The 27682-nt window shown below is 33.0% G+C and overlaps 1 protein-coding gene across 4 annotated transcripts in view; it reads right to left on the bottom strand.

Annotated features, from left to right (window-relative positions):
- Positions 1 to 6281: 6281 nt before the first annotated feature.
- Positions 6282 to 27682, bottom strand: part of LOC124357771 (cysteine--tRNA ligase, cytoplasmic) — a 33733-nt gene continuing 12332 nt past the window's right edge. For all 4 annotated transcript variants that reach the window (XM_046809809.1, XM_046809812.1, XM_046809810.1 and 1 more), the window contains 11 exons: positions 26661 to 26786; positions 25115 to 25255; positions 23226 to 23436; positions 19880 to 20112; positions 18279 to 18421; positions 16987 to 17077; positions 14932 to 15076; positions 12497 to 12702; positions 10800 to 10962; positions 10024 to 10235; positions 6282 to 7864 (listed from right to left, as the gene is read on the bottom strand). In XM_046809809.1, coding sequence (XP_046665765.1) covers positions 7730 to 7864; positions 10024 to 10235; positions 10800 to 10962; positions 12497 to 12702; positions 14932 to 15076; positions 16987 to 17077; positions 18279 to 18421; positions 19880 to 20112; positions 23226 to 23436; positions 25115 to 25255; positions 26661 to 26786 — 1806 coding nt within the window. In that variant the 3' untranslated portion in view covers positions 6282 to 7729. The remainder of the gene's footprint in view (positions 7865 to 10023; positions 10236 to 10799; positions 10963 to 12496; positions 12703 to 14931; positions 15077 to 16986; positions 17078 to 18278; positions 18422 to 19879; positions 20113 to 23225; positions 23437 to 25114; positions 25256 to 26660; positions 26787 to 27682) is intronic.

The following is a 27682-nucleotide window of genomic DNA, read 5'->3' as shown; positions in this document are numbered from 1 at the left end:
AAACAATGATCTGCAGTAGGGTCAACAAGTTCGCAGAGTCTAACGTTTGTGTAATGGTAATATGTATTCAATTTAAGGTCTTCTTTATATATATTACAAAAAAAGTATAAGAGAGAGCATTTAGACCAATAATAAATTTTCTCTTAAGAACAACCACAACTGAAAATAAACTTAATCGTTTAATGTTATTGAGTACTGAGCATAAACTTGCAAATACTGTAAGATGCAGAATCAATTAGCTTTACTTGAAAAACATTTCTTTTGTTTAATAAGAAAGACAACATTAACTTGTTAAAATAAAATTTATGCATTTAAATGAGATAGAGAAATTTATATTTTCACTTTAACAAACTAGACTTATTAAGATACAACTGTAAAATGGATGGCAACGTAATGATGTGTTTGAATTCTAAATCACTTTGTTTTAAATTTAAAATGTGTGATATTAAATTTTGTTATCGTATGGTATGTTTTAATAGTTGTTCTTTAAGAAACCATGTTATTTTACACTAAACTATGTAAATACCGAGTGTCCCACGAAGAGGTTTAAACGTTTTATTTTATATTACTTGTCTATTTTGTGCTCTACACTTTTCAAACTCTACACAATTATTACATAGGTTTTAAAAATATTCTGTTAAAATTTCAGCTCTCTAGCAATTGTTGAAACAAAATGGTGGCATTTAGAAAAACTATACTTTAAAAACAATAAAAAAAGTATTTTTGGTTTTGTAAAATTATTTATGTCATATTATTGCTAGAGAAATAAAGCATTGCAATAAGAAAATTAAACATAACCTATTAAAAGACCTACTGAAGAATTTAGAACACCATTTTCAAGTTCAACATTTCTTAGTGATTTCGGTTTACCTGGAGAGCGGAGCATTGATGCGCATACTACTATTTCTCTTTCCTTATTTGTTCCTCTAGATTACTTTTTTACGATACTTCAAGTTTCTAACACAAGACTTTTCCACTTATTGTTGGATTGCTATGTGGTTCAACTCCTGGGTAGGCAACCTGAAATTGTCTAATTACTTCTGTAATGTTGCCAAAAGCAATAGCCCACGCACAACACCACTTGGGTCTTTTTCGTTTAAGGGCCAGCACCTTACAAACATACTATACCTGACTGACAGTGCATTTAATCGTTTTTTTTTTGTGTTAGTTCGTAGGGCAGTAGTCCAGGTACTACTTCTAGTATAAACTCGTCTTATCTTATCAGTGATAAACACGCTCCGCTTATCTTTTGCCTGTAATGAAACCCGCGTTAGTTCTGTCTAGTTTTTCTTGTTCAATAAAGCGTGGTGAGTTGATCTGGGCTTGGACTTTGCAAGCTCGAGTTAATTTTTTTTCTAAAAGAGCAAGCAGCGGGCAAGCATCGCGTGATCTGAGTTTTTAATAGGCAAGCTAGGGTCTTTTGTGGTGGCCCTTAAACGAAAAAGTCCCCTTCACTTTTTGTTCAACATTAAAAGCCATTTCTCGAACTCAATATTAGTAAAACTGTAATGGAAGTTGGGTTATTTTTATAGCACAAGCAAAATTCTTAAATAAAACAGCAGTTTTCAACAATGAGCGTTATCAAACAGCTGTTCTTTAAAACTGCAATGCAGTAATCAAATCAGGTAATTCAAGATATGAATTTTTATAGGAAGAAAAATTGTAAAATTGCCAATATGTCCATTTTTGTTCTACAATTGTTAGGGACCTTAAATTTTCACAGAATGTTTTAAAACCCTACTTTATTAATAATTATTGTGAAGAGTTTGAAAATGTTCGGTGCATAAATGGGCAAGTAATATAAAATCAAACGTTTAAACCTCTTCGTGGGACAATCTGTACTTAACAGGAAAGCATAACTGTGGCAGTTAATAAAGGGATATTAATGTACTGTAGGTCGTTGTGTTACAAGTTGAATATTGGGGGGGGGGGGGGACAAACCGAAACTGCCCCGGGTCACAAAGGTCTCTGAACGGTCCTGCTTGCAGTATTGTGTTTTAGTTCAGTTCGAGCGCCTGCACGCCTCTGATACGTCACGCAACACACAGTTGTACGACAAGACCGAACATTTTTTATGACCAATATTCCAGTTGTGCATGTCTTTATAATGAACTTTCACCAATAACAACTAAAAGTCGTAATATTCTACACAGGTTCAGTGCGGGCTACGGTGCATGGTTTGCGCATGTGCATTAATGCTCCATCCAAACAGCATTATACAGTCATGTTATCAAATCAACGTCTTGTATGAAACAAAATCACATGTATTTGTTTTCGTCTAAACATGATTTTTTTCGTAGTTTAACTTTTCTTGTGGTCAAAGAAAGTGAATATGAAGTCGAGTTCCGGGAAATTTATATTTGTTAGCCAAACTGACACCTAATGAACTAGTTTTTTACGTCCCTGTATTTAGTTTGAGCTTTATTTTCTGATTGTTTTAATTCCTTTATTTATTATGTTGTAAATAATTATTTTATCAATATAGGTATGTTAAAATCGTGGATTTCCTTTATTAATTAAGGTGTTCATTATATAATCTATGTAGCTTGTTTACAAATAACATAAAAATCAAGGAGACACTATGTAAAAACTGCAGCCTACCTATATGTTATCAAAGGGCTTGCAAATTTGAACATACTGTACACAATTGACGTAGGAGAATTATGGTGGGAGATACGCACTATCTTTCTTGGCCTACTTCTACATATGGAGCATAGTTCACGCCCTGTATGTTCCAGCACTGCACCGCTCTGATGCGTCATGCTAGACACAGTTGTACGAAACGAAGATATACATAACATTGTCATATGAGCAATTATATTTCAGTGGATTAGTTCGTTAATTCAACAAGTCTTCAGTTATTTTGTATGTTTTTGTAGTGAACTTTCACTAACAGCTCAACCAAAAAATCGTGAAATTCTACATAGTTATTCGTGTTCAAGTATTGCACAATTGTTCACTAAGAAACCATTCCGCTCACCACCGCCGGTGATGTAATCGATTTTTGGTTTGTTTTTTATTTGTAAAATCACAACCTTTTAATAATGAATAATACAACTATATTTTTAGTTTTCTTTGGCTTTGTGGTACCTAACTTTCCTGTAGGCAGGAAAAAATTTTATCACTACACATTACAAGCATTCCTCCAAAAGGAACATTTCCAACCCCAAATTAAAAACAAGTTACAAATATGAATTGTTACAAGCCTTATGGCTACAGCGAATAAAATACTTTATTGACTCATGATTGATTTAATTTTCCAGAGAATAGAACTATTGCCATCCATATGGGAATAGTGTGACAGAATATTTCGGTAAAACTAATTCTGTTCACTAAAGAATCTTTATGTAATGAATCTTTTGTTCTGAGTTTTAACACATTTTAATCCTGTTGCAATTACCTCATTTTGCAAATTAAATTTAAACCGTAGAACATTTTTATTATTATCAGAGGTATATATTGAACATTATAACAGTCGTAATTTTTTCTGTAATATATTTATAATCACAGTTTCATTATTTTCCACTCAGATAGGACACAACCTCAACGTTTTAATTGAAACAAATTCCAGCATTGGATGCAATATCTTCTAGTAGACTAGTACATAATCAAAGGTATTACTAAAGTTAACAATTTTATTAGTCGTTGACGCTTTTATCATAACTAAACAATTTCTTTCTTGAACTAAAAAAGAACAACCACTGCTTATTAGACAGTTTATGGTTCTATACTATCACCAGTAAATTTTTGTAGTGGCAGCGACTACGATGACTTGTGGCTGACAGACACAATCTTTAGCTATAAATTACACTGGTAGCTATAAATTAGTAACCTTCAATACCAGTCCATAAAACCTGCATATTGGGCATTAATATCAATATACCAATGACATAAATGATATCATAATTGACCTATCTTACTTCCCTCTCTTATTAATTCTGTAAAACTTCTTTACCATCTCCCCCCCCAGACAAGAATTTGCCCACTATATGTAGAATAGACTAATTATCGATGATCCAGCACTCCCTGTTATCTACTTGTGTAAAATGCTCTTGTGGGGATATTATAACATGGGCTTTTATTGAACTATATTACATACCACTACAGTATTTTTAGGGTTAAAAATACACTTTATAAAGCTTTTTACTAAAACAAATTTTAAAAGAGGTTATTGTGAAATTATCCCTGATTTTGATCAGATAAGGCCAAACAGGCTACCTAGAATCAAAACTGTGCAGGTGGAAGGAGGTGTAAATCACGGTTATTCAGACTATAACATTTTATAATGGAGAAAGGTGAATGAAACCAAATTGCAAGGTAATTATATATTGTATAATTTTTAGTATGGTAAACAACTGAATGTTCACCCTACCTAATTTTCATTTGTATCATTCTTTATAACCATTTAATTATTTTTCTGGGAGGGGTGGGATGTACCCCTCACATGGTACACGGAAATTGTATGCCTTTTGTGTATCGTACACCTGTGACGGAGATTCGCCGCCATTAATCAACCTCACAAGCTGCTCTTCACAACTGTAGTTCCCAGATACCTAATTATATATTAAATTATAATACCTTCATTGTGACTGATAGACTTTAATGTAGTTTGCAAAATAGTATCTGTGATATATGAGTCATTTCCACTGCTGAATGTACATGTAATTTCGAAAAGTTCCATCAAGAGTTATTAACGTGGATTATAAAAACCATACTTTCACTCAGTGGCGTAATGTGGGAGAGAAAAAGTCAGGCTCACCCAAAATTTAAAAATTAAGCGTAATAAGTCTTATGACAAAGATATACTTTTGCTACAATTACCCTCAATTAAATTTTCAATTTAAAAGTTCATAAATAAATTTTAGGAATAGAATACTTTTAAGTTGCTTCCATACAACCAACCATAAAACTAATACAAAACCCCATGAGATAATTGCGCTCGGTTCAGCCTGAAGATCCGCTCATCAGGTCATAATACAATAGTTTAGATTCTTAAATGTAATTTTTAAGTTAGAATTGTTTTTGTATAATTATCAACTCTAAAATCTGTATACTAATAAAATTAGTGTTAACTTAAACCTGTTAAAACCCAGTGCCTTGTCCTGTAATATTATCTGTTTAAATCAATGCATTTTTTTTTTACGTCCATTGAGATTTCACCGTAAAGGTCTGCAATTTATACAATTTTAATTATGAGTCTAAAAAGATCACATGGAATTATTTACAATTAACGGAAAATAAACACACTAAACTAAGCAATGTGAGAAATTAAAATTAGAAGATATTTTGTTTAATTCATTAAACATTTCTCAAAGGTTAGGTTCCCTCCTCTAATTAAACACTCATATCAGATGACGGCTCCCCACCATATTAAACATTTAATGCACTATTGCTTGGATATATGGGATTTTGGAAATCAAACTGAGTCCAGTTTGTGTGTGTCATTACACAGTTTATTTCTTGGATCGTTTGAGTAGAATCATTAATTAAGATAGGCGGAAACGCCCACACGGATGTTAAATTACACTCTCTTACTGTAAATGATATGGTAAGTCATATCTCTGATCTGCTCATGCCATCTCTGTTATGGTTTATCAAATGTCATGATGTGGTTGCCATATCACTGGATTTCCCAGGAGATCACGAATTATGGGAATAAAAATATAGTTCATGGAGTGTTTCACACAAAAAAAAAATAAAAAACATAATTCACCTTCCTTGAATGAAAACTATTTGTAAAACTGTAAATGGAAACAAACAGAATTTATTTGCAGCTTTATTATGTCAGCCAACTGTCAAAGAGAAAACGTGTTAATAACTACCAATATAAATTAAAAATGATTTTTTTTTAATCTTATCATTTGTATATAACATACGTAGATAAAATTTCTTTTTGTCTCCTGGAGCAGGTTAAATTTGCCCTATTAAAAATTTAAAGTCGGTAATCTAATTTTTAACCACAATCCATTATGGTCCTGCAAACCTATTATTTGTTACATATTGCAAAATTATTATTTTTCCGATAGGATCATCAGAAAAATCAAGCATACTGATGGTTTTGTCTTTTACAGACCTTTTAAAATGAGAGTTTTTATTGCTTTAAATCCCCATTGTGGTAATGTAATTTGTACACTAAATGCAACATACTGTATTTATAACTTATATAGATTTGCCTCTCAGATTTCTGCTCTGCATACATCTCAAAAATTCTGTTTGATTTTGGTTACATTTTAATTCTAATAATCACAGGGATAAATGTGGTTCATAAAAGAACTCGTAAGCATTTTTAAAAAGTATATATTTTATACATTAACAGTAACTTAATTTTAAAACAAATAATTCAATAATAAATAAAGCAAGATTAGATTTACAGTCATAAATAGGTATGGAAGTAAATATTCAATGAATCACAAAAAACCCTGCATGTCAAAACTTAGAATTAAAAATGAGTGGGACTTCATAAATACTAGTTACAAGTAATTACACTATTCAAAATTTACCACCATACAGTATTTGGCAACAATAATATTTATCACTGATAAATATTTGTTATAATTTATGTTTGCTTTGTTATGGACAAATCTGGTGGCCATTCATTTTGAAGAATTACAACTCTCAATAATTTATTGAATACACAACATAAATATTTTCCTATGTTGTAATCTTTTCGATCACAGAAAAATATTAAAAAAGAACCAAATATACAAACTTTTATATTCAAACTGAAAACAGACACAGCTAAAATAGAATTAACACTATTGGGATGTTGAATGTGCGTAGGAACATTCAATTGTAAAAATCAATAAAAAAATTATATATTTACAACTAATATTGCCAGACAAAATCAAGATTTATTTTATTGTATAGTCTCTGATCTCATAGAATGATTTGACAAAATTATTTGTAGTATAGCAGTAGACCAGAATATGAATCTTTCATCTTTGGCCTAAACCTTTCATGCAACACTAAACCACAGCAACATTGTTTGCCCAACCTTTTAATCCTATTTAAACTCTTTATGTTATAAGGAAAACAAGCATAAGATAAATCTTAAATTGTTATGGTACAGATTTCACATGTGGAAGCAAAAGGAATCACCCGGAACCACCTTGGTGTACTGATAGTACAATATATCATAATAGTATAAAAAAATAGTTTAATAATAACATCAACAATTAATTAGTCGTAAAAACTCCCCAGATATAAAGAAAATAACAGTTTGTATTGCTTTATGGCCTACTTCCACGTATAAAACAGTAACAAAATACATTTAATGTTCGGAAACATAATCGATTCTTTTGAGTTTTACAACACTAGTAATTTATGAGTCAAATTACATAACAAGCCAATTTCCCCTTACATTTAATTTTATGTTACTGTTGCAATCTTATTCATCTCACAACTGCAACAAAATAATTGCCTTGGACGCAACATCCTTAAACCTAACTAAAGTTTTACAATAATAACAGAACAAAATAAATAGAGATACACAGTAACATGAATTATTAGTTAAAATGTCAAATGTTTCCTCAAGTACAAAAGACTAGACTACTTTTTATATGCCCGTTTTAAGTAGTGAACTGAACGGCATTCTTAAGTTCATAAAAATATTAAGTTTATAAAAAGCAGTTCTTTTAATCCGTCCCAATGGTTTTTAGATCAGTAGATCAATAAATAAATAACAAATCAATACTGAAAGGCCTTCATTGTTACAAGGGCCCAGCTGGCATTACGTGGCGACGTGGTTGTTGCAGGCACTCTGGAACTCCAGAAACTTCTTCTCTTGTGCTTGCCAAAGCTTCTGCAACTTCTTTATCTGCCCTTTGCTGAGTTCCTTCCCCTCTCTATCATGAGTTGGAATGCCCTGTTGAGAAGTTGTATGAACATTATTTCTATTTCAAAATAAGAACTGTAGAATAAAAACACATCATACAAATCAGAAAATAGCACAATAATAAAGAGAACTTAAAATAATTAACTGAATTTTGATGAGAAGCCTTTGACAGGTGACTTATCAAAGGGTGACACCACAAACAAATATCCTCAAATATCTGTCAAATTAAGGGGGGGTTATTGGACAGGTGACTTTTAAAACAAATATCCTCGGGGTTATTTGTTTTATATACTCTCTCAAAATACTGTGAACTTTATACCTTGAAAATGGTTTATTATTCTCATATACAGTCCCACATTTCCTTTGGCGTTGTGCTTTATGGAGCAACAAGTGATAAAAACTTGCAAAAAATTTTGATATTACAGAAAAAAGCCATACGGATTATGCTTAACAAGAATCTAAGGCAAGACATTTATTTTCGAATCTAGGCATTCTAACAATTTACGGACTTTATATATTGGAAACGGTACTTGTAGTAAAAAAAGTAAATGACACATTACCAAAATTGGGGGCTTCGCACAATTATTTAACTAGGAATCGTAATCAGCTTGCAGCACCACATATAAATCTAAAAATTACCTCAAAAAAACCAGAAGTAGCAGGTATTAAGTTTTATAATAGCTTACCAGAACATATTTTAAAAATTGATAGTTTTTTACTTTAAAAAAAACAGTAAAACAATATCTTATAAGTAAATCTTTGTATTCTTTTGATGAGATTTTTTTTAAATTGATAGGTGGTTGTGAAATACACTGTTAAAATAAGGTAATTAAGGTAAGTAAGGTAATGTTATGTTATGTATGTTATAGCTGACACCATTCGATGTTTGTATGTGTATGTAACTGTATGTGTACAAATTTTGAATAAAGAAATTTTGAGTTTGACTTTGACTTGCACAAGAAAGTGTTGTAAAAGTGTTAAGTTCTGGCTACAGATAACTTTTAACCTACTATTCTTGTCCATTATACTTACATACTCACACATACACATTTATATATGTATTTATATTTTGCCGGGTTTATAGTCCAGAAACTAAGGAGTAATTTGCTTGTTGACTGCAGCAGATGCCTTACAGTACAGAAGCGTGGTGAGAATAGTAGGGGGCTCACTCAGTATAGACCAGCACTGAAGGTTTGCATACAACTTAAGTTTTTCATAAAATTTATACTGAAATTTCTCTTTCACGAAAAGATTGAAATTGATTGTCACCCACACTAGTTTTAGTTGGCACTCCGTACATTTGCACTTATTCCTCTAATTGAACGGTCTACACTCACTTTTCTTCAATTTTTTTAAAATCCATTTAAAACAATTGATGAATGACACCAATTGAAATTCAGTCTGGTAATTGAGTTTTGAATGCGAGGCGGCAACTGAAATGTTAGAAAATGGTACCTTCTAACATTTGGTTGAGGCCCAAGACGATCGTTTGCCCGACTTTTACATTGTCCATTGGAAATTTACGTGTTACTGTGCCGAAACACTGAGGTAGAACTAACCAAGATAAACTCCACTATATTAGTGGATGCAACCGGCGTCATATGAGGCTTGCAAACATATGTTTCACGGACCATGTCATGTAAAATACAATATTTTGAGATCCTAATTCAAGGAGTACTCCAATTATTTTTTATTTCATGTTCTTAGAAACAGAAAGCTGAATTGTGTTTGAGATTTTCCCGGTTCTACAAAAGATTCTTGGATTATTCTCGGTTGGGTGGCCACCCCAACCTGTGCCTATTTAGGGCATTTTTTACACATGAGGAAGAGGGTAAATTTTAATCCTCAAAACATATCGTGTATACTTATTTGTAATGAGTATACAAATAAGTATACTTACATATAATTATCAGAAATCTTACTGTCAATTGTGTATAAAAAATCAATTTGGATATTTAGAATTGACAAAGATTTGGATACTTGGGACTGATGAAGTATAAACTGAGATAAATTGGTATCAGTTATCAGTTTTGATACACATAAATTGATATTAATTTAGTTTAATAATCATTGTAGATATTAAAAATTGACTGGTTACCCAAGATTTATGAATATTTAGAATTAATTTGGATGTACACCACCCCAATTATGAAACACTTACCCCAATTATAAATGTTTAGTTACTTTACCTTATCATCAAATAGAGAATACTTTTCAGTCTCGGACTTGAACATTTCCTGTGGCGGTACCCTTTTCTGAGCTTCCCGCAGAGCTTGAGCTGCTTCCATCTCCTTTCGCTTTCTCTCCTTCTCCAGGATCTTCTCAGCTTCCGCCTTCTTCTTGGCCTCTCTCTCACGCAGCAGTGTGTCCTTGTCCACCAGCTTGACAGCTGTTGCACGACCTGCAACCATTATCATTTTCTGGTGAGAAAACCCAACTAATGTGACAACCAATTTTACAACAGAACTTTTACAAACATCAGTTATAATGAGATCCATTTTAATTTCAGCTAGCAATAATATTTAAACAAATAATTTTTATTCTACTAAAATTTGCAAAACTTGCACTCTAAAATCCAGATATTTTAAAAACGAATCGTCTGGGAATTCAGATTAGTATCAGGAATATCAAAACATAAAATGGGAAAAAAAATCAGGAATCTACCCCTAAATTGTTTAGATTATAAGTTATGCTCACACTTTATATAACCAGTATTAAATTGATGGTGTTATAATGACATTATTAACCCCTTAGGTGCCAATATCTGACTGATCGGTTTTCTGCAAATAAAATTCTTATTCTTTATTAATTTACTGTAAAATTACTTACGATAAACATTTTATTATTGTGACTGTTATTTTACTAATTTAAAATTAATGGTTGAATATACGACTTTGGTGTTTGGTAATTATGTTCAATATGTCATTTTCATTAATAAAGAAATATAAATTGAACGGTGACTCACCCTCATGGTCTTCCAGCCGCACGCCCATGTTTGGCAGCACATCATCACGCAGCTTGTCACATTCTGCCAGTATATCCGTTGCCTTGAGTGAACGAGCCAGACCCCGCACACTGTCTCTGAAGTCAGCCATTATTGTCAGGTACGGCATCACCAGCTCCTCCACCTGCCAAATACACAATCAATATTATTAGCACTGGAAATAGTGCTATAGGAGCAAAAACAGTCAACCAAACCATAATGCATGGTATGTATATTACTGTAAAGCAATTCATGTAAAAGTTTTTGGAAATCATCGGTTTAGCCGACAAGTCCACTGGACTTGGGAAAACCTAAATTTGTAAGGAAATGTTGTAATTGAATAAATATATAAATCAGACCAGTACAGAACACATTTTTAAATGATACCTAATTCAGTTAATCTACAGTATTAGGAAATGTTAAGGAAGTAAATAAAAAAAGTTTGATCGGAAAATATTTACTGTGTGACAGTATCTTTTTATTAGCACTACTCTAAGTTGAAAAAAATCAGATGTAAAGTGATTTAACTTAAATTAGGTCTGGGCAGGTAAAGTTTTCAATTTCAGGTATTATTTAACCATATAAAAATCTAATTGTTTAACACGTTCGCTGCGGCAAGAGCGGCCAATGATGTACCCGATATGCGGCAAAATTCAAACTTGCGATTTTCGTTGAATTGGCGTTATTTTGGTTTGATGCGCTATAAAATAATTATATTCGATTATATTACGTTCTTATGCGTTCGTAATCATCGGGACTGTCCGGACAGTGGCCCGCATTTTTGGCATGGCATCATTTATGTTAACATATGATGGGCTATATAAAATTGAACTATAACTAACCAAATGTGTTGTGTGATGTCCAAAAGTACCAAGAATACTTCAATCGACTTTGATATGCATCAGGTTCCGTTGCTAGACAACGCTACTGTCCGGACAGTAGTCCCGCACATAGCGTAAAACACCCACAGAGCCCACGGTGCAGATCGCCGCCGCGTGCTGTCCGCACAGTAAAAGAAATAAAAGTATCGTTTGAATGAATTTACTAAGGAGACAATAGCCTACATACTGTATACAAAAAAGCAAAATATGTGTATACTATGTACAAGAAAAATATTGACACCACACATATAGATAAAATCGCAATACCGGTAAAAGATTACCTTACTTTTAATTTAGTAGTAATAACCTATCCAATTTGTAAACAAGCCTAGCTGCTGATATGTCTACTCACGAAAACAATAACACAAGGGAAAAGAAATTAGGTCGGGACAGTAGGTCCGCATTTCCAGGACAAACTGACGTATCAGAAAGTAAGCATACTTTATCTAGAACAAGCTTGAAAAGTTTCCGACAATTCCTGCAAGATTGCAGCACGTGACAAGCGAAACGAATAAGCAATGCATTGTGCGTATCGGCACTGTCCGGACAGTGGCCCGCAGCGAACGTGTTAATTTATTACAAATTTTGAGTAACCGATTTTGTTATTGCTTATTTATTACTCATTGTATAAAATGTAAAGTACTCAATCTCGACCCAGGAGTAAAACTGAAATTAGTATAAGACAGATTATTTCCTGGTAGTTATGTTGCCTAAAACGTAGGTAACAATCATAGTCGTGTAAACAGTAACTAAGTTATTTCAAAGCATATCAAGACACACTTGAGCTGTAAGACTTACATTAGCGTTTCCAGCACTAGCAGAAGAGATAGGGAAGCCAATATCCTCGGAAGTGTGGATGGCTCCGAACACTCGCATTATGCGGGTAATGTAAGCGGCAATGTCCCGCAGCAGCAAGCAGTCAGGGTCGCCACCACGTAGATACACGTTGCAGGCAGTGATACAGTCTCGGATACTATCCAGTGCCGGCCGTGTCTCTATATTGTCTGTATATCGTACGGTATCAATTAGAATGATAGAGAATACACTAAATATAGCAGGCAGTGATAGAGTCTTGGATACTATCCAGTGCCGGCCGTGTCTCTATATTGTCTGTATATCGTACGGTATCAATTAGAATGACAGAGAATACACTAAATATAGCAGGCAGTGATAGAGTCTTGGATACTATCCAGTGCCGGCTGTGTTTCTATATTGTCTGTAAATCGTACAGTACCAATTAGAGTAAAAGAGAATACATCAAATACTGCTATTGCAAATTGGTGCGTTCTTTGTTTGAATACAGGCTAACAAGTATACAAATAGACTTACATTCTTTGAGAAACTAAATTTTTGTTTCAAACTGTAACAAGTCTCTTGAAGAAGATATAATACACAAGGAATTAATTTCTACCAATTTCAAATGAACTTTACAACATAATTATTCAAATTACTTTCTTAAAATCCAAAACTATATTTTTTCTAGGAATTTTTTCAAAACCTTTTTACCAGGATAAGTGTTGAAAAAAAATTACTTCACTTAAAATGTTTCCCTATACCGTACTGATTTATGTTTATTTATGCGGATTGTAAAGGTTGGATGGAAAAAATAATATATTTAGAAAATTTGAGAAATTTTTAAAATACATTTTGTCATAAGTACACAAAATATTAATAATTGGAGATACAATATCAACATTATTGGTCTCAAAAAACAAAACAAAAAACTGTTGCATAAGTTTCTCTGAGCCTTTTTTATGTATTCACTAGCTGTTACCCGCGGCTTCGCACGCAATTTTTAGAACCGAAGTACTTATAAAAAGCAATTATGATGTAATATGATGGGAGTCCTACAAACATTTTAAAACGTAAGTAGGCATACATCAGGTAGATATTATTTAAGTTCAAGGTAAATAGCATCAGAGTTTAACTTAATGTTTATATCATGTTTGGCACGTAAAGGAGCATTTCTGGTTCTAATTAATTATATACATAACGTCACAGCTGAATCTGCCTTGTCATCCCGATCAAGAAAACACAAATCTCAGATCACACAGGTCTCGGAAACTTACTTCGATCAAAAAGCGTATATTTCCAGTCCTTGTCATATATTTCAGGTCTAAGATATTTCCAGTACCATAGTAGAGTTTGCCTTGTTGTTCTGACGAAGAAAAAATATATATACTTATTTTTTTATTATTATATATTATATATTGTTATTATTATATTTTTATATTATAGGACCGAGATGCCTACTTCGGTTAAAAAGTGCCTACTTAAGACCGTTTAAATTCACTTACCTACTATGTTACAGGTTAGCTTGCCATATTGCCTCGATTAAAATACTATATACGTTCGATTATATAGTTCTCGGAAATCTATTTTGGTCAAAATTGTGTTGGCATAGTTGAGTTTGCTAGGACTGAAAAGCCTATTACGACCTAGGGGGAAGTCCTACCTACTTCTTATGTACTTCCGGTATAAGGGGGAAATCCTTAGTAAGGTTATGCAACATTCCAAAATAATCGTTATTAAAGTTTTGCGTTACACTTGTTTTTTGGACTGTAGCAAGGGAAAGAATGAATCGTTAAGGTATGTAAGTATTCATTTCTCTGTTTTTCCGTAAGCCATTGTTAAAATGTAATATCATAATGTCAAGGAAGCCCACATTCATATAATGTATGAAAACATTCATAACTTTCATTCATAACTTTGTTCATTAAGGTTAGTTTTATAACAGTATTTAATGCATTAGATGATTTTAATTCGTCACTGGCGCAATCTGGAGTAAAATTTATATATTAATGTTTTATTTACTATCTGCATTACACTACCGATCAAGCACTGTTTACTTATTATTGATAAAAATCAAATGTAAAGAGATGTTTCAGAAAGTTTGTCGAACTATAGCTGTCAACAGATGTCAAAATACGTTTTGTTCTTATCATAACATTCAAATGTAAACAAACTAATTTTTCAATTTGAATTCGACTTTATTTGGTGAAATGAATGTGTTATGGGTGGTAAAAAGCACTCTAAATGTTAATTATTTAAGACCAAAAGCTACACCTGTTCCAAATTTCAGCACAATCCGTATAGCAGTTTCAGTGTGATTCGAGGACAAACCTCGAAACATCCAAATATCCAAACATTCAAATTTTCACACTTATAATATTAGTGGGATTGTCTTTGCTAATGTAGCAAAATCAGATTTTAGCCTAAGTACAAGTACTTACCGCAGAGTGTGATGTGCACAGCTTCCTTGGTCTGGGAGAACTTGGCCTGCAACTCCATCTCCCGGGTACCCCACTTGTGGAAGCTGTCCAACCGTGTCTCTCCAGTAACATGTCTTGTCACATCCTTCACTGATAGGAAAAACTCCTTCAAACAGACAACTGATATGTAAATACCATAGATATGTAAAGTACGAGGTGTGTTCAAAAAGTATCGCGAATTTTGAATTTTCGCGGGTTACGTATATTCGAATTTCGATTTTTTTTTTTGTGGTGTTATGTTGGTACATATGTCTCTCACTTATGTTGACAATTTTGCCCATTTTGAATGTTCAGTTAATTGTTGACAGCTGCTTTGCTTGCAAGTGTTTTGGTTTGTCTTCGATTTTTATCTATTCAAAAAAATGGAACAAAGAACCTGTATCAAATTTTGTGTGAAAAACGAAATTAAGTGCGCGGATGCATTCCGAATGTTGACTGTGGCATACGGAGAAGCTACTTTGGACAAAAGCAACGTTTATCGGTGGTACAAAATGTTTTCAGAAGGCCGAGAAGATGTGACCGACGAAGAGCGTGCCGGACGCCCGAGCACTTCAACAACAGACGAAAAAATTGATGAAGTGAAGAAAATGGTATTGGCCAATCGTCGAATCACCGTTAGAGAAATTGCAGAGGACCTAGGCATATCGATTGGCTCGTGCCATTTGATTTTAATCGATAATTTGGGCATGAGACGGGTCGCCGTAAAATTCCTACCAAAATTGCTCAAATTTCGATCAAAAACAGCATCGCATGAACATTGCTAATGAGATGTTAGAATCTGTCTGCGACGACCCGAATGTGCTCCAGAGGGTCCATAACTGGTGACGAATCTGTGGTTTTATGGTTATGACGTGGAAACCAAAGCTCAATCATCTCAATGGAAGCTGCCGCACGAACCAAGACCGAAAAAAAGCACGCCAAGTTCGGTCGAATGTGAAAGTTTTGCTTACAGTTTTCTTTGATAGCAGGGGCGTGGTGCATCATGACTTCTTGCCACAAGGTAGAACGGTGAATAAGGAATATTACCTGCAAGTTATGCACAATTTGCGCGAAGCAATCCGCCAGAAACGCCCGAATTTGTAGGAAAAACAAAAATTGGCTTTTGCACCACGATAACACCCCTGCTCACACATCGCTGCTTATACGCGACTTCTTGGCCAAAAACAACACACTAATGATACCGCGGCCACTGTATTCCCCAGATCTGGCCCCCTGTGACTTTTTCTTGTTCCCGAAACTGAAGAGGCCCATGAAAGGACAACGCTACGCCATGATTGACGAGATAGAGACAGCATCGAAGGAGGAGCTGAACAAGATACAAAAAAATGATTTTTTGAAGTGCTTCGAAGATTGGATAAAACATTGAAACGTTGGCACAAGTGTATAATATCCAAGGGGGATTACTTTAAAGGGGACAAAATAGATATTCACGAATAAATAAATAATTTTTTAAAATACACAAAATTCGCGCTACTTTTTGAACACACCTCGTATCATATTCTGTTATGTAGAGTTTTATGATTTATTTATGAAAAGTATTTCTAGTTATGAAAATCGACTAGGAAATTGCATTAACAAACGGCAGGCTCTATTTTCAATGATTATTCAGATTAAAAAAAAGAATGAGATCAAGAAATAAGGTATATAATGAAGTAGCTTTATTAAGCAACCTCGTAATATTTTCTCAGTCTCTGAAATTCAGTTTAATAAAGTTCAAACTTATTATTCATTACTTCTTCAGAGAGTATCATGACTTGAGTGTGATTAGCACGAATCAGATCCTACCAGATTTGATTCTATTAAGAATCACATGAGAAAACATCGTCTTAATTTTGTTTGACCTTATTTTCTAATCTGACAGCAACTAGTGTTACTGTCTAAAGACAGCAAACATTGAGTATTATTTAGGCCCTGAACCTACTGAGGTTTATCCGTCTGCCTAAAGGTGTATTACACCACAGTTGATGGTAGTTTTATACACTTCTCCAAAATTATTAACTTAGGAAAGACACTTACATTTAACATCTTCTCGTAGTTAATAGCTTGTTCCATGGTGTTGTCACTGTAGTCCAAGTTATCTTTCCATGAATGCAACAAAAATGCTAACCTGGAAAGAAAACAATATAGTTATATTCAACAAGTATAAACTTAGACATGGTAACAGATAAAAAGGACTAGGTGTTCAAAAATGTTAGTAGATTTAAATCATAATTATAAAACAAGAAATAGAGTAAACTTTGGATCATCTGTCATTATTTAGACACATTTAAAAACAGTCCCTAATATATGGGGTTGAGACTGTATGGTAACATAATTATTAATCCTTTGGTTTTTTTTTAAATATTTTTTTATGAAGATTTCCAAACAACTCTCCTGTCCAATTCTACTGGACAGCACCATATCTTCATCCTGCTCATATTTAACTGCATAAAAGTTAACAAAATTAAAATGCTCGATTCCCTTTCCTGTACAGTAGTGCTAGACAACTGCAAATTATAGACTTTTATTACTGAAAATTCTCTATTGCTCTTTACCATATAAACAGTGCAGAATCTTATCTCTGACAGAGTATCATTCTGGTTCCATTAAAAAAAAATAATGTATTGACATTTTCATGATGACTGACCAGGAACTTCATTTTGAAGGCATAAGAGATGCCTTGAAAGCAGAAATATCAGAATATGAAAGTTCGTAAGGGAATGACAACTACTTTAAGTAGGCTCTCTATTTTTATTGATACCCCTTCCTTTTCACACTTCTTTATTGACAAAGAATGCACAAAATATGTTTGCTTTTAACGTTGTTATTTATAAAATTTGTAATAAAACATTTTATGTAGTTTTTATTTTTTACACCTTATTTATTTAGTTATAACATGTATTATATATTTATATATCCTATAATGTGTATATAATGGTATAAAAAAGTTAATCTATATTTGTATGTGCTATAGTGGTTATAGTAATTATTATAAAAAATTAGAAATAGGTTCATTTGTAGGCTAAACCTATTTAAATATACTCTTAAAACAATTAAGATTAGTAAAATGTATTACATTCATTTTGAATTTAAAAGACACAAGACAAAAGAAAACAAGTTTTTACATAAAAGTTGTTAGTGAAGGAAATGAGAAGCGCAAAATCTTTAAAGATTAAAAACCACGTCTTCAGAGAAATTTTGGAAATTATCACTATGAAGTATATTAATATTCAAACCATTACAGAGCTGTTTGTACATAGGATATTTTTACTTGTATTATAATGTGACTGATGGAGGCAAAGTTAATTATGTATTTTTCTGAAACTAACCTCAATTGCCTGGAGGTGTGACGTTTTAGTGCGTCTGCGATGGACACAAAGTTTTTGAGGGACTTGGACATCTTGCACCCTTGAATCGTCAGGTGTCCAGAGTGGAGGAAGTACCTCACCCACTGATCATTGTCAAAGTATGCCTGTCAATATAACACATGCATATAGATTATTGAGAGTTAATAAATAAATTTTTCTTATGTTTAAAAGTAATTTTACAGATTAAGATTTAATTTATATCCGCATATTAAAAAAAAACTTTTATTTTAAAACAATTAAAGGAGTAGTTTAGGAGCCAACACATAGATAATTTCTTTTCTCTGACAACATATTTGTCCTGCGTGAGATAGGAAGATACAGCCATTATAGATTAATGCAAGGATAAGGCTGATACATATGCAGCACTAAACTAGTCACAGTAAAAACATTTTCTAGCTCCATTTAAAAAATAGGAAGCAATATGTTGAAATTGGTCATCAACTAAATCAGATCGCTTCTTCATTAAAAATTGTTAAATATGGTGTTCCTCAGGGTTTCATTTTGAGACTATTATTGTTCCTCTGTAAAGGTCTGCCACAGAATGTTTCCATAAATCGTATAATGTTTTTGTACATTGCTGATGCTAACTTATTAGTTTCAGTAAAGTCACTTGAAGAAATATCTTGTTTTTTAAACCTATCCCAGATTGGTTAATTTTTTCTCAAAAGGTTTACTTTTCAATAGAGAATAAAACCAATTTTATAAAATTTAGAATAAAACAATCATAAGAGATTAATCCATTACTATATACAGGTAAATATTAATTAGAACACATTAATACTGCCAAATCCTAGGTTCTTTTTGGCAAACATTTGAGTTGGAATGACCCAATGGTTATTTAAAATTTAAAATTTCTTCTGTTATTTACACAACACTTTAAAAAATGGTTAGTTTATGTGATCTTAATTATGTGCTTGTTTTTTTTATTTATTCAATCACATATATCATATGGTATAAGCCCCTATAAGCATTTACATATGTCTATAGATGCATACATCTATTGGATACATCTTTTAGAAAAATTACACAGGAAATAAAACATTAAAATAAAAATGAAATTAAAAAAGCAAAAATTACTTAATAATTTCCTTTATTCTGTAAATGAGTTTTTTTTTAAAGTATTTCATTTATATTTTTTACGAGTTATGGATTTTAAAACCAATGTTTTTACTGAAACACGGTAATAAGTAGAATTTTAAATGGCGTTGACTGTTAACATAGTTATATTTTATATTTTTATTTAATTGTTTGATAATAAATGTATGACACTATTCTGTACATTTTACTATATGAGGAAAGAATATTTCGACTGATTTGATTGAAACTGCTGAAAAGCCAATTGCCTTGAGTTGTCCGACTGATCTTTGGCTATTGAGATAAGATAAATCATCACTTGCTGACACAACAATACAATACAAGACAGTACTCATTCTTGTTTAATATTTGTGTTTTTAGGGTTCCCACTGAAAACATAGAAAAAGATTGTGTGGTTGATATAATCCTTAAGTGCCTCTTTTTCTAATACTGGAGGAGTATAAGGGAGAAAGTAAAAAAAAAATTACCTCAGCCTGTGCCAACTCATTGTCGTGGTGGGGAAATTTGAGGTCGACACCCCCTGTGTGTATGTCTAACGACTGCCCACAGATGGCTGAAGCCATGGCTGAGCACTCGATATGCCAGCCAGGCCGGCCTTTTCCCCACGGAGACTCCCACCACGGTTCTCCTCGCTTTGACTTCTTCCACAGGGCAAAGTCTGTGGGCGACTTTTTCTCACCATCGCCAGCTCCCAAATCACCTGTGACACAAACACACACTCTTAGATCGCAAAATACTGGTAAATATTTACCTTATTTGGTGATTATTTCAAAATGTATTTACTCTAAATTGTTTAAAGTGCAGTTTTATTTATTAGTATCATTATGTATACGTTTATTCCTTAAGAAAACTAAAGTACAGTTCAAGAACATAGCCAGGAAAATTTTTGGAGGTCCACACAACTAATATTTTCCCGTAGTAGACAATTTTAGCCTCATTTTGTTTCTTTAAACGTTCTTGACCCATTTCTTAGTTGAGAACGATCTTTCAGCAGTATATGTCAGTAGTACTGATTTTTAAATAATAATAATCGTTTACTAAAAAGTAATTGAACATTTGGGGGTGCCCGGAACCCTTGAATCCCCTTGCTGGTTACGTCCTTTGTACAGTTTCATAATGCGAAATTCTACACATGATATAATACATGATGTATGTTTTCATCTGATCATCCGATGATGCTCAATTTTAACAACTTGATTTTGATGGGTGAATCTAAGTTAATGAATCATGTTTTGCAGGTAGCTTACGGAGATTGAACTGTGACTGTAAAGCAAATACCGTTATAAGGTGAGAGCACTTTTTAAATTATAGAACACAAAATAAATAAGAAAAAGAACAACAATTATAGTACAGGAAAAAAATTATGGGAGGGACACAGGAGCTCATAATACTATCTCCCTTTAATTTATCCAACCACTCCATGTGGAAATATGGATGGCCGAGTAATCTACACAGCTCAAGTGGTCATCTATCATCCATCTATGAAAGTTCTTAAGTTCCATACAATTAGTCATGATTTCCTAAATCAGTTTACATGTAAGGTAACAAATACAGCGTAATGACGTATAATGTGACTATCATGTATTGCAGTCTCTGGAATGGCAGGTGAACCTACTGTATAAACTACTATCTTCCACTTGTGCATAAACTGAGTATAACCTAGGATTCCAAGGTAAGTCAAGTTCACAAATTTTGACTTCAACACAATTGTTTTGACTAGGTGGAATACCTTCATGGGACTGGGCTGTCTATATTTCAGAGTCATGATGATTCTAGGTTGTGCTTGAATTGTTTAGAGAATTTACATTACTACTCATATGACTTTGTGTATTATATCTTATATAGTTAAGAGGGACACAGTAAAGAATAAAGGTATTAGGTTATACATCAGTTAACTCAAGGAAAACTAAAAATTAAAACCATTTCACACTTAAAAATTCAATATATTTTTATTTTGTTTTGAAAGCAAATACGATTTCCCCCTTTTTCTCACTCATCTTTTACGTTTTTTACATCCTACCATTACAATATAATTTGGTGTCTGAAAATATATGTTACAATTTTAACCTACCCCAACAAGTTTTGACACAGATGTGGTGTTTACTAATACGGTTTTACTAGACAATTAATTTATTTTGGCAATACAACTTCTGTACTGTCCATAATTTATTAAATATATTAGTAAATTTTTACTTACTATTTTTGTTTTTTGTTGGTGTTAACCCTTTGAGTGAAGACCCGAAAAGTATTACGGGCCCATGAGTATTTCCGAAAAGTGCCAAAAGTTTAACAGATTTTACCAAATAAATATTATGTAATGTCCAATTCCCCCCTCCGCATCACAATAAAACAAAAAAAAATGACAGTATGTTTGTTTTTGAAAAAGTTGTGAATTATTTTTTGGAACACTACACATATAAGTCAGTTATGCAGATACTTAGTTTTTTGAAATTTGGTATGTTTGTTCCTATGTACATCAGGAACAATAAACAAAATGCATACATAATAAATAAAGATCATAACAATACAATTCTCGTATTTCAAACATAGAACATTTTAAGTTTGTTAAAAAATTTAACTTTGTATTATTATTATTTTTTTTTTTTAATATTGATATGTTTTATCATTCAAATAAATATTAAAAGTCATATCCTACTTTCTACCGCACAATAAACGAAAAATCATCACATCATGTTTAGTTTATAAAAGTTGTGAATTATTTGGCAGAACATTACACAAACACCAAAAGAGTGCTTGGCACTGAAAGAAGTGATCTGTCATAAATGCTTGGCACTGACTTTTGAGATACTCACAGTAGTGTCCATATACATCATCGAGGTAATCACCCACGCCTCAAGAGAAAGATTACCAAGGGTTGGTGACGTCAACAGCTACACAACAAGACGGGCAAATGATATATCCCTTCCAGCGCATAGAACAACCCTTTACACCAAGAAGCCTTCCTATAGCGGTGTAAGACTCTTTAACATGCTTCCAGAAAACTTCAAAACATGTGACTCTAAAACTCTAAAGAAAAGACTGCACAGCCTGTTGATAAACTCTACAATTTATAGTTTGAATGAGTTTTTTAATTCTGTTAATGCTATTATTTAAGACATGTATGTGTATGTATATGCATTCATATATTTTCTCCTCATATATATTTTATTTTACAGAAATGTTAGTTAATATCAAATTTTAAAGATATTTTCTCTTTGCATTTATAATAGTTTTAAACTAGTTTACCTACTTCTTGATGACATCAATTTTTACTGCATGTGTTGACTCTGTAACCATTCTTGATGAATGTGTGAATAAAGATATTATTGAATTGAATTGAATTGAATTGACAGCACCACCCCGTCAAAAGTGCTTTGCACTCAAAGGGTTAACAGCATTTCTTTTCAAATACAGACACGTTTTTGTTTATAAATAAAAAAATAAGTAAATAACACATAGAATTTTTATTTATAATGTTAAGGGGCCCAATTTAACAGAGATTTTGTGTATTTTCTTCGAGCATGAACAACAGAATCCAAAATTACTTTGAGAAGTATATATTTATTTAGACACCTGAGCCATCACACCACCTTTTTCATACAAGTAAAACATTTTCTAAGAGCAATTATTTGATTGCCTTGTATACCTTGACAGTTCAGTTTTAGGTAGATGTAACAGAAATCACCCTCGTGACGGAATTAATTAACTCACCCATTTAGATTTCTTACATTTCATCTATTCAGCACTTTCAATAGGCTTTCAAAATTTTGGCAAAGACAATACAACTACTCCATCTACCCTAAGATAACAAACCTTCTCCTGTCTGAAGAGTGGCTTGGTCTCCATAAGCTTCAGGAACAAGCTTGGCATAGTAATGATTGGATCTTGCATCGAATGTCTTCACATCAAAGTACACGGACCCATTAGACTCGTAGGCCAAGCCATTGGCTATGATCTTCTCAATATAGGCCACAATCTCAGGTACATACTCACTGACTCGAGTGAGCACATTGGGTCTCAGAACCTGTTGGAGGAAATATTTCAGTACAAAAGCACGCCCAAGAAATATTTAACTCCAGCTGTAGGGACATTTCTAAAGCTAACAATTATGAAGCAGTTTCGCTCATATTTCAATCACATTGATTAACAATGAAACTGAGGATTTTAAGTTTAAACAATAAGTTTAAATAATACCTACTCATTAAATACATATGACAGATATGCACAGATGACTGTCACTCTTGATTATATCGGTATTTCAAGAATATATATTACGTGTTTATTATTGAACAGTATTTCAAATGTAATGAATCCGTTATCACTATCCGACATCTATTTATAACACGATGTAATGCTTTTAAACCTGATCGCAAGACATTATTTCATTGGGTCAACTCTTTTCACATAATTGGATCAGTTATGAAGAAAAAGTCGTGCTTATACAGTGCAACCTCCACAGAATATTGACAGTGTTAGAGCTTCGGTTCCTCAGTCCTCACCACAGCACTACGTGGCTAGTTCCGACCTTAGGCATGTCTTGCTACTCACTACAGTGCATATTGAATTTCTAAACTGTGAGTTAACTTCCTTGCTTACAGAATTGTGATTGTTCACAAACTTCACGGACATGATTTTGACAAACAAAAATTTTATGGAAGAATGCTTGATGTTTAATGGAGCTCACTTTCACTTGAATGGATTTTTAACTAGGAAAAAATGCTGCTATTGGACAGCTATACACACAAAAACTGCATGTAAAACTAAACTGCACAGTGCTAAAGAATTTCAATATTGTGGTTTTGAACAGGATCGTTGAATATTATTTTTAGAAGAGAGTAGTGAAGTGTCACAACAAATTTTTAACATTATAATACAATTCTATAAAATTATTTGAGGTCACAACTTGAGTCTTAGTGGATGAACATGAAAGAAATGTGTTTGCAACAAGATAAAGCCATAGTCCACATGGCTAGTACATCCATGTAAGTTGTTAGAAAGTGTTCTTAACACGTGATTTCACGTTTTGACCATCTCCACTGGTCTGTATTATCACCAACCTTTCAACACGGAAGTTCTTAAGGAGTCATATGAAATTCAATGTTTACTACCACAAACCTCGTTGACTCAACGATCTGAAAATAAGTGAAGAAATTTCTGTTTGCCGCAGGACATTTTGATGAATGTAATGAAAAACTTTGAAGAGAGAAGAATCCCACCTTGCTGACATTATTTTAAAAAATTGATAAATTCTTAAACAAGGTAACTTACTGATTGTTCTGATGTATACAATGGGTGCAGGAACAACTTGTTCTGATGATGAGCTCTGACCTCAGGGGTGTTTGCTGACATCTTGTCATATAACAAAATATTTCATGTGAATCTCAATGAAAGGTAAAAACTTGTGGAATTTCCTGGCATAGGCTGGTGTAGCGAGACACAATGGCGTGCAAGAACAAGTCCTGATAATGAGCACTGACGTCAGAGATATGGAGCACACTTCCTGATATGGCGCTGTACGACAATGTATTTCAAGTTAGCTCCAATGAAAATTAAGAATTTCTGAATCAAGCAAACGCTGTGCAGTACGATGAGGTATAAATTTTTGTTTATTATGAACATCTAGTTTGATATGGGGTAATGAATTTTCTTTCTATATTTTAATTAAACTAGTCATTAATTGTTCATACGAGTGGTGTACTCACATTGAGAGCATCCATGTCCCGGTGGTACTCGGCCTCCCAGTGACGAGGCAGGCTGGTGAATATGTCGTTGTCAGTGACCAGGTGACCTTGTTCCTTGTCTAGCCAATCGGACAGTGGATCTCGGCTCACATCTATCAGTACCTGCACATCAGAACAGTCTAACAACCATATACCATACTACAAACACCATAAAATATTTTACCTCTACTTTAAAACTACATTTGCTTGTAGAGACTCATTGGTATCTTGCTGTGACACTAATATCTGATCTGACAGGAAAAAGTATTTTGTTTAAGTTGAATTGCCAATTCAAGTCTTTCTCAACATTTAATCTATTACCACTGAATTCACACAAAAAAGAAACAATAACAAAATAATTATCTAAATTAAATACATCAATAATAGTAACAGGAAAAAAATTGGAACAAAAACAAAAATAGACTACTCAAAACTATTATACATTAAATTTAAGAACACATAGGTACAAAACATAGAAAACCGGACATAAAATGAAAGGATATATATTTAGTTTAAAAATAAGTCTATGAAGAAAAAAACAAATTGGAAGGTTTAACAAAATAAGTGGTTATGAGAACAGGCTATGGACCTGTCCAGGAACAGCTTAGGAAATTAGGACTGAGTGACTCAGAAGTTTGTAGATTCAGCAATTTGGATGACATCTTAGTGTGTATATATATTAATTTAATACTGTTACTGTGATCATGAGCTTAGTCCCCAATCATGTCAGTACAATACAAAACTAAAATATTTCAAGGCTACATTTATTAAACATTATTTGTAACATACAAATGCATGTGCATGAGCGTGTGTGCGTGCACGCACACACACACGCACAGTTAATTGCTGGCATGATTTATTTTTTCGGATTATTTAGACAATGATAACTTAGGAAATTTTTCTGTATATAACACAGTAGTGTCTTAATAGAACTGACATGCTGAATTCTTTCTTACGTCAAATATCATCGGGCAAGAAGATGATCAGTGAAATTTAAGGATTTGTATGAACCTAAAAGAATTAATTTATTATTTATAAATAATACTGCACACCACACTTGCGCATTAACTCTTGTATTTCCTGCCTTAGAAGAGAGTATGGGCCCATACTGGCAATCAAATATGGTCTTAAAACTCTGGGCTATGAAAATTAAATTATAGATATTAACTTCTCTAGCCTAATGGTAACATTGGAAATACCATTATACCCAAAACCTCAGCAGTCTTGTCCAGCAGTTCCAAGGTGGTTTTGTGACTACAATGAATCTTTCGTAACAAATCCTTACATTCAATTATTTACAAGGTGACAGAAACAATCAAGTGATTTTTAAATTACTAATGACACGATAAGATACCACTAAACATACGGTATCCAATAATTGATTTTGAAATACAGCTCAAGCACGTTAGGGTTATTCTGAAATGACGAGCAGTAGTTTTTTATTTTGTTCTGATTGTAAATATAAGTTTTTAATATGTGGTCTACTAGAACAACAAACTATTTACTATACAGAATATTGAAGACCTACCGTTTTGGCATCATCAATTTTCTTCTCATCATTGCTTTTGACAGCTTTCTCCAAATTCTCCAATGCTGCTGTCACTCTGAGTGAAAGTTTCATAAGCATGTCTCGCTGGTCTGGATCCGTGGCTTTCTGTCACAGTAACCATAAAATAAAAATATTTAAATGTACAATACATGAATACAATTAAGTTCTGCTGCACAATAATACACAATAATAGGGTTGGACAAATATTTGGACAAGATAAAAATGATTTTTTTACGGTTGTATTCCTTGAAATAATGATGTCAAAAGTTTAGGCTCCTAGTGAGACTGGCCACATATTGTGCTAGTTGTATACAGTAGAACTTGTGAGAGCAAATCATTGCTGATTTACCTAAATGTCACAATCTAATAACTATCATTTCCTTTATTAGTTATAAATATCATATACATACATACAGCCCTGTCACCCATACAGAGCCAGTTTTGTACTACAGAAACTATGTATTTATAGTGAAAATTTCAATGCAGTGACCCATACACAGGCTAGGTTATTCTGGGCATTTCATAATGCAAATTACTCATCATTTGGTTTTTCACTGATTATATTCAGTAAAAAGTAACAAGACTCTCAGCCTTATTAACTAGAGGCCCTTCTTAGACTAAGCCGTACCGAGGGAACACAAATGAAACCGATCACAACATAAGTGTTACAATTCAAAATAAATTGTGGTAGAGACCTGTCCATCTACGAGTGATCAAATTACAATAAAGCATGGTAGCACCAATATCAGTGCTGACACTGTAAACACAGATCAATCAGCATCTATAAAGGCCGACCACATTTAATTCATTAATTTTAACGGCCACACACTGTTTATGGGCTTGATCTTCAGAAAATCACATGTTTAAAGATTAATGGGAACTTGACACAAATTTAACAAGCATAATATTATTACCACATAATTTAATTTCTATATGTTCTTTAAAGTGTAGTTAAAATTCAATTTAGAATAAGTTAACACTTTTACCGTATCACCGGTCTG

Source organism: Homalodisca vitripennis, chromosome 3 (genome assembly GCF_021130785.1).
Source record: "Homalodisca vitripennis isolate AUS2020 chromosome 3, UT_GWSS_2.1, whole genome shotgun sequence".
Classification (NCBI taxonomy): domain Eukaryota; kingdom Metazoa; phylum Arthropoda; class Insecta; order Hemiptera; family Cicadellidae; genus Homalodisca; species Homalodisca vitripennis.
The sequence above is the reverse complement of the archived record's forward strand: the minus strand, read 5'-3'. Positions and strand labels throughout refer to the sequence as shown.